Here is an 11,934-nt window from a genome sequence, read left to right on the forward strand (position 1 = left end):
GCCCTGGGAGAAGAGGGAAGCAGAGGCGGGGCCGCTGCTGGCCTCGGGCCGGTCCCTGCCCCCCAGAACTTCTGATTGGGATGGATCACCTTGGGACTCGGTTTCCTTGTAAACTGTTTCCAGCGATTCAGCCCCGTCCTCTTCCTAGAGGAGGACCTTTCCTGGGGCGCCAGCAGCATTTTCCAGGTTCAGGAACAGACACAGGCCGAAGCAGAAACAATCTCTCCTTTGCTTAGCCTGCTCCCGGGGCTCCCTGGGAGCCGTAGTTCCTACGCTTGCAAAGAAGGCAGGCGTGAGAGGCCCACGAACCACTACTCCCAGGAGGCTTTGCGCAGACGAAACGAGTTAGCTCAGTTATCCATGACAACGGCCCGGGTCCCTCGGCCTCGCTTTTACCAGGGCTCGCTTTGAGATTACCTTTGCCTTTTTCTGGCGCCCGGTGATGACGCAATGCTCCCTGATTGGCTCTGCACCGGAGGCGGTGATTCAGGGGACCTAGAATTCTGCAAACCTCACACGTGGAGGAAAACTGTAAAGAGTTTAAGGAATCTCAAGGGCAAAAAAGTTGGGAGATTTGCAGGTAAGTGCGCCCTCTCCCTGATGGTGTGGGGGTTACTATGGGTGGATGAGTAGCGTCGCGCCCAGACGCTTCCTGGTTGTGTAGCAGTAACTGTAATTGTACTTCCCGCCGTGTCTCTCCTTTCCTCTTCTGGATCGCCCGGAGGCTTCTGTAAGCCCACATCCTCTCAAATCGTGTGAGCGTCACCGCATCTCTGAGAGAAAGGGGCCTCCTTTCGACTGGCCTCTGCTCAAGGGTCAAGTTCTCAGCCGCACTTTTTTCCTGGACTGCCCAGGATACTTGGGAGGATTGGGAGAGTCTCGAATCACTGAGCTAAGCGCTTCGCGAGCTCTGGGACCCTTAAAGATGGCCCATGGAGTGAAGATAAATCTATTCTTATGGACCAAGGCTAGAGGTTTCCGTGAACAGTCCGTTCTAGGACATTGGGGTTCATAGACAGGGTAGAGATTTAGAGCGAGAGCTTTGGACCCAGCTACTTTGTAGCTGTATTACCTCATCTTGTTTAATAACTCTCGAACCCTCGATTTAACTCATCGGCACAATGGGGGGGCAGTTGTGCCTCAATCGTTGGAGTGTGGTGACGGTTAAAAATCAATGTATGTATAGAGCTCTGCCAGAAAGCATAAACTAAAGTGACTTGAGATTGGTGAAGATGAGATCAGGGAAGCCGTGCCCTCAGACTATTGCTGAGATCTTAGGACCAGTCCTATATCTTGAGTGTCCATCAGAAACGTGATGGTTGATTAAATTGGTAACATTTTAACTATGCAACGTCATGAAGTAGTTATTTTAAAAGAGTAATTTAGCTCTGTGTCTCTTCAAGAAAGGATATTCATTGTGTATTACTGAGAGAGAAAAGCAAATTGCAGAGAAGTGCATACAGTATAGTATTTTTCATTTTTTAAAAAAATGAAAAACACCTGTTTCTGTACACAAGTATGTTTAAATGTATGAGTACAGAGAAAGTTTTTAGAGGCTGGGAGGATGGGTAAAGGCAGAGAAGGGACATAAGAGAAAACAAGAAAAATAATAACACTATAGCAAAATGGAAAATATGACTATAAAATTATATCAACATTGCAGTTAATATGTAAACAATGCATGTGCTGTGGACAAGATGGGACTTATAATAGACTAACAGTCAATTAGAGTACAGCCTCTAAAGCCAGCCTTCTGTGATTTAACTCCTGGCTCTGCCACTTCTCAAATGGTGACTTTATTAGCCTCAGTATCCTTACCTGTAAAATACACATAGTGATAGCATGTCCTATGAGGCATATATGGTCATACATATTAGTGGAGTTAATATGTAAAGAACAGTACTTGATACATAGTAAATGCCCAGTAAATGTTAGTTGCTACTGTTGCCATTTTGTCTTTAAATAGATGAAATTAATTTGTTAACTTTTATTGTATTACTAACATAGTTGGCCTTCTACCATCTTATTTTGTATTTTCTATTTTTGGTGTGCTTTTACATCTCTTTTCCTCTTTCTTCCCCTTTATTGTATTAATCAATTTTTCTTTATCCCTCTCTTCCTCCCCAACAGGTTTGGAAATTATGCATTCTATCATTAATCTTTTAATGGTTACTTAAAAGTTTTTTTTTTTTAACACACATAATTTAAGTTTAACATTATTCATTATCTCTCTCCTCCTCCCAAACAGAGTAAGGATTTTAGAATACTCCTACTAGTCTCCTCATTTTCAGTTACTGTTTTTTTAGAATTTTGTAGTCTATCATTTTTCTGTGTATTTCTGAGTCAGCTCAGTGCACCATATTGTTTAGAAGTCCTTCCAACTTTCCTCTGTGTATAGACAAACATTGTAGAGTGTGTATGAATTTAATATTTAAAATACAACTCACGCGTGTACATTTAAATGCTTTACCAAACTTAAACCACTCAGATGAGACAGTTATTGGAGTAAGGGAAAGAACCAACAAATTCTTGTCTTCTAGACCTTTCTGAAAGTTCCAGACTATATAGTTTCTTTCATTCCCAGATGTGTATGGGTAGGAAGTGCTTAAGTTGTTGCAATATTTAATAATCCTGGCCCGTTAAATTTTCATTGTTCTTATTTATGTTCCAAAAACCTATCCTTCTATAATTGGTTGATTCCAATATTCAGTCAGAATAATAGGCGTTGGTTAACTTTAAAGTGCATTTCTCCTCTTTGTGCTTCCCCCGCTTCAATTCCTAGGAACTTACTTAGATTGTAAAATGCAGTCTTTAACTTTTCTACAAATGGCTTCAGAGTCCTCTTAGTTGAAAATATATTTTTGTGAGTTGAAATCAGAAGATTATGTGTATTATCTGGCAAATCAGTAAGGAATATGATTGTGTAAAGTAATGATTCTTTTCTTGTGTTGTATTTTCTAGAGCATACTTTTATTAACCTGTAATTATATTTGCATAATTTTGAGGGGTATAAATTTTATTCTTTTAACAGTTTTAATGTGTAATAACAGGGCTTTAAAAAAATAGCTTTTATATTACTCTTTGTTAAAATATAACTTTTTTCTCTTAATAGTCTCCATTCCTATGGGTTTCAGTGATATTTATATGTGTGTGTGTTTGTGATAACTTAAAATAATGAAGTTAGAGTCACAGAAAATTGACCAGGCTTTCCTCAGACACATATTATTTTTATAATTCATGTTTAGCATGAAATCTCTTATTGGACCATTACAGAAAGTTATTTCTAAAATTCCAATGACTGTATTGACTATTTTCTTTGAATATAAAAACTTGTGACTCTAAAAAAAGTAATATTCATATTTCTGAATATTTGTTAACTAATGATAGATAATGTTTATTTGTTTGATAGCATCTTAAACAATGGTTGACTTTCAGAGTGGTATAGTATAATGCTTACGAGAACAGGATCTGAGATTGGAGCTTCTAGATAGCTGTAATAACTTATCTACTAATAAAACTTGGCCTAGCCCCATTGGCAAGAATTCCAGGGGGTATGGTACCTGCTGTAGAAATGCTGGTATTTTTAAAATGCTGGTGTATCCAGTGACTTTTTGCAAATGATCTGCCATGCCCAGTTACCAACTTTTGTCATGCATTTTAAGAAGTGGAGCTTAGGATTTGTTTCACTGAATAATAATTAAAAGCATCCAACAAAGTAATTGATAATGTTGTCTGATTTTTTTGTCCTGTGTATCTTTGGAAGTTAGAAGTATATCTTAGGTTTTTTCTTTTGTCAAATTTTTTTTCTTCCCAATTATAAAAGTAATGCTAAATTGCTTGTGAATTACATGTACGCTACACACAGTTTATCACATCTATTTGGACACCAAATAAGAACAGATTGGAAAATAATCTCACCTCTCAGAGATAATCTGTTTATTTGTTGATGTACATTCTTCTATATATTTTAATAAACACCAGAATGCTGTTTTGGAGCCTGTTTTTTTAATTTAAGTTCATATTAGAAGAAATTGCTATGTTGCCTAGTATTCTCTCAAATTAGAGAAAGAAAAAAAATAGATCAAATTAATAATCAGTATTTCCTAAGCAGTGTGATCTTTCTTTGTACACATTTCAAGGCTTAGAGTGAGCCTTGGCTTTCATAGTGCTCTGCCCATAATTAGTCTTTATTTCTTTCCTTCCATTTGTTTAATTTTTATTAGATCAGACAAGAATTCCATGACCGAGTTTAAATGTGATCAATGTCATCATGTTGCTCTGGGACTTTGGGGGAGGTATCTCATTTTCTTTGTGTCTTTTTCTATCTCCCTATTCCTGAAAGGTAAAGATGTCCTAGACCAGAAGTAGTAATAAACATGCTATCATTTATTTTTTTGTATGTTTTTTGTCTTTAGACGTCATGGAACTCCTTCTGACCTTAATGTTCTTTTCTCATCAGGACCTAGAGGAATCCTTCAGGATGAAGCTGAGTCTTACCAAGGTAGTTAATGGCTGTCGCCTAGGAAAAATAAAAAACCTAAGCAAAACAGGGGACCACACCATGGACATTCCAGGCTGCCTTCTATATACCAAGACTGGCTCTGCACCACACCTAACTCATCACACACTGCATTGTATCCACGGGGTTCCTGCCATGGCTCAGCTTACACTGTCATCACTGTAAGTATTAGACCCAGCCATTCAGATGTCAACTCTGGCAACAGCTTAGTTACCTTATTAAGGTGCAGTAAAGCGAAATACTTTTTTAATGCTTATATGAACAAAATTTATAGATTTTTTAGAATAAAATCAGAAGAAATATACCAAGTATTACACGTCATCTGGCCCTAATCTGGAAGCCATGGGCCAGACCTACATGTCAGATTTGCTTCACTTTTCTTCTGAATGCAAGGTCCCATACTGCCCTCATTGCCACTGCTCCCAGGGCTACATGACAGGAAATGCTCTATGAGAGCTAAATTTAGAGCCTAGGGTCTGTCTTCATGCACCAGCCTAAAAATTTTCTGTGTCTCTGCACATCTACTTGCTAGTACTACTTATGGAAGCAGAACTAATAAAGTTAGATCATTTTGTGTAATGCACATACTGACTTTATCTGTAACTGAAGAACCTATGTATGATGAAATGATTGCAGTATTTCATTAATAACAGTGATTTTAAAGAGGCAAGAAGAAGAAGAAAATCTAGATATTCTGAAGTAGTTGATCATTGCCAGTTTCTTTTCTCAGAAAACCACTTGCAAATTGAAGATCTTTACACTGGTTAATGAACCCAGCCTAGTGAATTGGCAGTCTTGAATAGTGGTGTACTTATTGTTCAAGACTACATTTACTGTGAATGTAGCTTGTGTGGGTGAGGAGAAGAGGGCTTCAGTTGTTGTATAGAGTATCCGTAGAATGATTCATTATTATGTATGTTTCTGTTTTCCTTATAGGGCAGAACATTATGAAGTCTTGGCAGAATATAAGGAAGGAGTTGGAAAGTTTATAGGTAACAATTAAGTTATTTGTGCGTGCCTTGGGATGTTAACTTGGAGTTTGTAGGTGCTTTTTATTCTCTGATCTTTCATTCATACATTTACTTATTAATTTAAGCATTTATCATATGTAAATGCTTTTATTTATTATCAACAAAATAAGCATTTATCAAGCATCTAAGAACCAGGCATTGGGGATTCAAAGATGAATAGGAAACAGTTGCTGCTCTCATGGAACTCAGAGCCTAGTTGGGATAAAGATGAACAGGTAATTCTAGTAGAGTATGGTAACTGCATTTGCAGAATTAGGGCTGTGTACCTGTATCACGAGAGCCTAAGGATGAGCACCTAACCTGCTGTAGGATACATGTGGAAGGAAGTCAGGATAAAGAAAGGATTCTAGAGAGAGAAGATGAGGGGGACATTTTAGGTGGGTCAAGGAAAAGAAGGAGTTAGGTCAGGATGTGGATGCAGTAGTGGTGGTGGTAGACGAGTGTGGGCAGACACTCCAGTCATAGAACAAAGACCAGAGATGAGACAATGCATGAGACATGCCTAAGATCCAGCACAGTCTTGTCATATTTGAGCCTAAAACGTAAGGCAGAAGATGTACAGTTTATATACAGCTATATTCTGATATGTTAATATTATCTTTTGTTTCAGAAATAGGATTTTAAATGCAGAAGTCTATGTCCATTTATTTGGTAAGAAAAGCCTATCAATGACAGCTAGAGAACCAATTTTTCTGTAGATCGCCTTCTCCTGAAGCTTTTCCCCGATATCTAAGACTCACTTAAGTGAATGAAAATCCTGTTTCCGTTGGTTACTCAGTTCTCTAATTCTGAGGGAAGCTGCTTGATGACTTAGTTGTAACAACGCCCTATATTTCAGTAGGGGATTTTATGTAATATTGTTTTTCTCAATATGAAGCCAGTTTGAATAACCCGCTTTAAAGTATACAAGCATGTAATTTAGTGAAAATAGCTAATATAAATTTTTTACAGATAATTGTTATAATTGAAATTGTGGTAAATAATTGGAGAACTGCAGAGATTTTTTTTAATTTGCTTTAATTTTTTAGGTCTTTTTCAGTGAAATCCTAATTTTTTCTTATGAAATTTTTTTGTTATAAAGTATGAAATTTAAGTACATATGGTTTACTTAACATTTTTTTGGACTTTTTTCAATGACTGTTTTTTTGACTAAAGAATCTAAGAAACTGTCATCTTAAGTTAATGAATCTTACTGAAAATGAGATCCATTTGCAGTATCCTAAAGCTTCCATATAATTCTGCCCCTAGAGACCCATAATATGGGATGGCTTTATTATTAATGAGATTACCTTTTGACCATATCATTTCATCTGTCAAGGAGCTAGTTGCCCTTGGATAGTACCTAGAATGAACATACTTGATACTAAATTCTTCGAATTGAGTAGGGTCAACATGTCATTAAACACTTTCGTTGTGTCTTATACTTTAAGAAAAACCATTCCTTTGTAGCAACTTACTGTCATTAGAAATGAACCTTTCCATTTAATTTTTCTTTTAAATTAGTAGGTTTCAAAGTAGTCTTTTCTTTTATGCTGACAGGCCTCCTATAATTCTAAGTTTAGTGTTGCTTTATACTGCAGTATACACCATGAAGCTGCTCTCAATTACAACACAGGGTAATTGTTGATGTACTTTCAAGGGTTCTTTTTTGTGTTTATACAGGCATGCCAGAATCACTCTTGTACTGCTCTCTGCATGATCCAGTCAGCCCCTGCCCAGCTGGTTATGTAACAAACAAGGTGTGTTCTCAGAAGGACCTCCACGGCTGCAACTTTGTCCCAGGAAGTCAGCCTACTGTATCCCTCGGAGGCTAGGATTTCACTGGCTGGGATGCTGGCCCATTCCTGACCCCTTTATGCCTTTTCTTTATTTCTATGAATATAGCGGGTTGATAGTTTATAGGAATTAAGAGTAGGATTGCCCAAGGATGGGATTAAGATAAGGAATGTATCCTCAGCTTTTTCACTACTGCAAAAAAATTGGGGGCTAAAAAAGGGTCAAGTACATTCCTAAAAAAGAAATTGCTATGATGGTAGATAATAGTCTTTTGATGCCATGCTTTATTTGCAGTTTTAACAACCTCAGGTAGAGTGGGGAAAGTTGCTGATGAGTGTTATCACATGTATAGCTATATATAGTAGAACCTGAGTGAAATACTGCTTGCTTTTAGAACAGGATTTAAAAGCTGGGTTCATAGCCAGAAAGTTTTAGTGAAGAACAATATCAAAAAGACTTCATTAAAAGTTTTTACCTGAGACGTGGCCTCATTGCATTGTCCCTGAGGACAGCATTCTAGCCAGACTTCAGCAATTACTTTTCTTGCACCCATTATATTGATTTCAACAATATCTATTAATCTTATCTAAGATTACTATTTTAAATTACTCTTCTGCTTTAAACTTCTTTTTATTTTGTAATTTGAATTCGAAAGAAAATATTTTGATGTCAGTTATCTACCCCATTTATAAGGGAGAGAGGATTCCCTTAAACAGTGTTCTTATGCCAAAATAAAAAGACTGTATGTGGCTTCCCCATCTATGTCCTTGTCAATCTCTTCTAAGAGAAATGCTGTAAGAGGACTACCCAAAGGGACATGTAGAGATTCTTGTACTATGGGATTTATATCTTAGCACATAATTCTGTATCTAACTCACTTGCTAAATACTTATAATGTGTGAGGCCTTAGACTGTGTTTTCGGGGCTCAAACATGAATTGGTATACTCTAGTCAGACAAATGTACAATGGTGTGATAAGGGCTGTTTTTTCTATGAAAGAAATAGGTACAAATTCTGAAAGAACTTAGATGCATGAGTGATTGATTACACCTGGAAAAGTCTGGGGAACACATTAGAGTAGATGATAGCTGAACTAGAACCTTGAAGGGTGCATAGTATTTTAATAGGCAAAGAAGTAGAGGAAGGGCATTTCAGTCAAAAGGAACAATGTGATCATAGAAGAATCAAAGTGTGCGGTATATTTAGGAACAGCATGGGTTGGGTAAGGTGAAGGAAAATGGAAGAGTAGGCTTCTAGAAAAGTATATCGAAGAATTCTTAGGGGCAGGCTCAGAAGTTAGCTTGTATGGCCACTGAAGGGTTCTCTGTGAGCTATAAAGTTCTTAGAGAATTTGAAGTATAGTATAGGAAACTTTTTACTCACCATGTCTAGGATATTGAATTGCTATCATCTCTCCAGTTGTAGAGAAGAATTAAATTCAGAATTGCCTTGCCATTTTTGATTTTCTTTTTATTTGCATTTCACTATTGCTAATTCTTCATCATCTTGTTCCGTGGTAGTCTGTGTCTGTGTGGGGTGTTGGAGGACGAGTGGAAATGACTGTTTCCAAGTTTATGGCAATTCAGCAGGCCCTTCAGCCAGACTGGTTTCAGTGCCTCTCAGATGGCGAAGCATCTTGTGCAGAAACAAATTCCCTAAAAAGAGCCAGAAAGTCTGTTGACCGATCGCTTCTATTCCTGGATAATTGTCTGCGGCTACAGGAAGAGTCAGAGGTAAGGCTGTACATCTCACCACTTCTTTCTCTGAAACTCTCGCTAATTTACATTCCATGATACCATCTTTGCTTTTCCTCCTCCTACTTCTCTGCTCCTTGCTTCTTAGTCTCTATTACTCACTCTAGTTTTTTTTCCCCTGAACCATTAAGTATCATTGATCTCAAGGATTCTGTCTTATACTTTCTTTTCATCCCACTGTATGTATTCTCCCTAGGCAGTCACCCCTTAGTTTTTATTGCTGAATAGTTCTAAAATTGTAGATATAATCGTGATCACTTTGCTTAGCTTCAGAATTACATAAGTGCAGGACTTTAGCTAGGTTTTATCACAAGACTATCCCTCACATGCACCTCAGACTGAGGTAACCAAACTTTGTATCCTCGGTCTTCAAACCTGTACTTTCTTTTGCTCTCTCTCAACACTAGGCAGGCCACGAAGTTCCTCAGACCAGAATTTTGAGTCTTTCAAGACTCATTTGTAATATCTGATTTAATATCCTATATTCACTCCTCTTTGATTTCATCTCCCTAACGTATCTAGAATCTGCCCCCTCATCACCCTTTTTATCACCACCTTAAGGCATAATAACCTCAGCATCTCTTATGTAAACAAGTACCTTTAATTATTCTTTCCACCTCTATTTTCATTTTCACCCATCTTCAGTCCTGCTATTCAAGAGATCTTTGTATAGCACAAATACAAACCCAATGCCCATTTCCCTAAAAGAATTTAGCGACTCTCCACTTCAACTCTTACATGGCATGGATGGCCTGCCTACCTGGCCTCTGCCTACTCTTCTAGCTCACTGTGGCCTACTTTCTCCTGTGGTTGGCACTCTGGCCCTTCTGAGTTAACTTGCAGCTCCCTGAGGCATTTTCCTGTTTCATGTCACCGTGACTGTACACAGACTTCCTTCTGGACTGTTTCTTTATTCTTATCTTTAGCCATATTCTTCCTTTTGCTTCCATATCCAGCTCATATAATTCTACTCTTTATTCTAGGAAACTGTTCCTGACGCTTTCAGAAAGTTCTTTTCATCCTTTGCCACCCCTTTAATGTATATGTAGCTATATTATAGCCCCAATCATATTGTACTACAGTGATTTCTTTATGTTTGTCTTTATTAGACTTTGACTTCCTTAAACTCAATTCCTATGTGTCATTTTTGTATCTTCATCCTGTAGCAGAATTCCTGACACATAGTAAGTCCTCAGTAAATGCTTGCTGATGGTGAATGGTTATAATGAGGTGGGGAAGAAGCTGTAGCAAGAAATAAGGGCTCCTGATAATAGAGTTAATGAGGCTAGAAAAGGATGCATTGACTAGGAGAAAGCAGAGGAAGTAGGAGAACAGAAGATAGTGATCAGAGGGGAGAATCAGTGCCCGTGATGATTTATATGGGGTCTTCTTGAGCAGTGAGCAGGTCCTACTATGGCAGGTGCATTCAATTTGAGGAACATTGTTATTTTGAGTTTACCAATAAAAATGCAGTTTGTCGTTCCGAGTAGAACTCTCAGTCTCTGAAGTAGGAGTTCAGCCTGGAGACATTGCTGTGGGTCTGAATTGTTCATGTTGCTCACTAGCAATTGTCTTGAGCCAGTAAGATGAGTAACATTTGGATGAGTTGGAAGGAGGATGGAGTATGACAGTGCACGATTATTAGAATGGCCAGATGAGCCTCAAGTCCTTCTATGTTATAGTCAGCCTCGCCATTTCACACTATTTCTGTGTGTTGGTCAAATGCTGGGGTTCCTCTCTGTACCTTTATGCTTATGCTAATGATATGATTATTAATAGTGCCCCTTCTACTCTTAAATGTGTTCCATTTTAGATGATAAATTATATATGACCATACTTCTTGCATCCAGGAAAAGGAGTTTTTCAGATAGGGCTGTGCCAGTCATGTAAAGAGGCAAGACTGTAACTGTCTGCTTTGTACATCTGCATATATCTTTTTCCTTTCCTATGGTTCCTTTCCCTCTTATTTACTATTGCATCCTCCTATTCTGAATGCCCTTCAATATTGAAGCTCCCCTATGGTTCTGTTACCGGCTTTTTTCTTCTTCATATATACCCTAGGCCAGGGATGGCAAGTGGGTTTCATCCCAAGGTACTTGGAGCTGTGCCTAGATTTAGCAGGAAAAGAGTGGTCTATTAGCCATGTATGCCCTGGAAGCAGGAGTGGGGAGTGGCAGTCTTGTGCCAAACGTCTGCCATTCTAGCCTGGTCAATTGCATTTGTATCCTTAACTTTAGGCCTATATACTTAGTGGCTAAATTTGTATGTCTCTCTGATACTTCAAACTTAATACACAAACATAATATTCATCTTGCCTCAACCTGTATTGTTTTTTGTTTGTTTGTTTGTTTGTTTTCTGCTCTTCTCGCCATCTCCTTGGACTTCCAAAACAGGAGCCAGGAGTCATCCTAGACTATCTTCATCTTCTCCTTGAACAACTAATCAGTCGTACCCCCGATGAGGTTTCCCTCCTCTTTACCCCAGTGCCACTGCTTTAGTCCAAGTTCTCTTTGTCTTTTACCTGGATTGTTACAGTGGTCTCCTACCCAATCTTTCAGTCACACTCACTCTTAATTTATTCTCCACACAGCATCCAAAGTGTTCTTTCTGGTGTGCCCCTCCTGCTTAAACTAAGAAGCAAAATTCCCTCTTCACAGTCTGCTAATCTTTCTTCATTTCTCTGTTCTAACAGAGAGCCACTGTTGATTCATGTATTTCCTTGCAAATTTTACTTTTACAGTTGCATACACATAATTATTACATATATATGTGTACCTATATGTGGTTTTTATTACATGAATATGATCATATGTTCAGAAAGTTGCTCGTTTTTTGTTTAACGATACCTCTTTCC

General features: G+C 38.1%; 2 protein-coding genes across 4 annotated transcripts in view; one reads left to right on the forward strand and one right to left on the reverse strand.

Moving 5' to 3' along the window:
- CCDC191 (coiled-coil domain containing 191) overlaps nt 1–320 on the reverse strand; it is a 74,736-nt gene extending 74,416 nt beyond the window's left edge. Inside the window, exon 1 of the mRNA XM_006905502.3 lies at nt 90–320. Within this exon, the coding sequence (XP_006905564.2) occupies nt 90–179 (90 nt within the window). The 5' untranslated portion in view covers nt 180–320. The remainder of the gene's footprint in view (nt 1–89) is intronic.
- Nucleotides 321–450: 130 nt separating this feature from the next.
- The window catches only part of QTRT2 (queuine tRNA-ribosyltransferase accessory subunit 2), a 22,155-nt gene continuing 10,671 nt past the window's right edge, over nt 451–11,934 (forward strand). Inside the window, exons 1-5 of one of the 3 annotated variants that reach the window (XM_006905473.3) lie at nt 451–580; nt 4,460–4,680; nt 5,456–5,511; nt 7,213–7,289; nt 8,847–9,059. In XM_006905473.3, the coding sequence (XP_006905535.1) occupies nt 4,481–4,680; nt 5,456–5,511; nt 7,213–7,289; nt 8,847–9,059 (546 nt within the window). In that variant the 5' untranslated portion in view covers nt 451–580; nt 4,460–4,480. Of the gene's footprint in view, nt 581–614; nt 756–4,459; nt 4,681–5,455; nt 5,512–6,160; nt 6,202–7,212; nt 7,290–8,846; nt 9,060–11,934 lie in introns of those variants that run through there. The other 2 variants (XM_025051324.1, XM_015595238.2) reach the window with 2 other exon arrangements.

This window comes from Pteropus alecto, unplaced genomic scaffold (assembly GCF_000325575.1).
Source record: "Pteropus alecto unplaced genomic scaffold, ASM32557v1 scaffold270, whole genome shotgun sequence".
Lineage (NCBI taxonomy): Eukaryota > Metazoa > Chordata > Mammalia > Chiroptera > Pteropodidae > Pteropus > Pteropus alecto.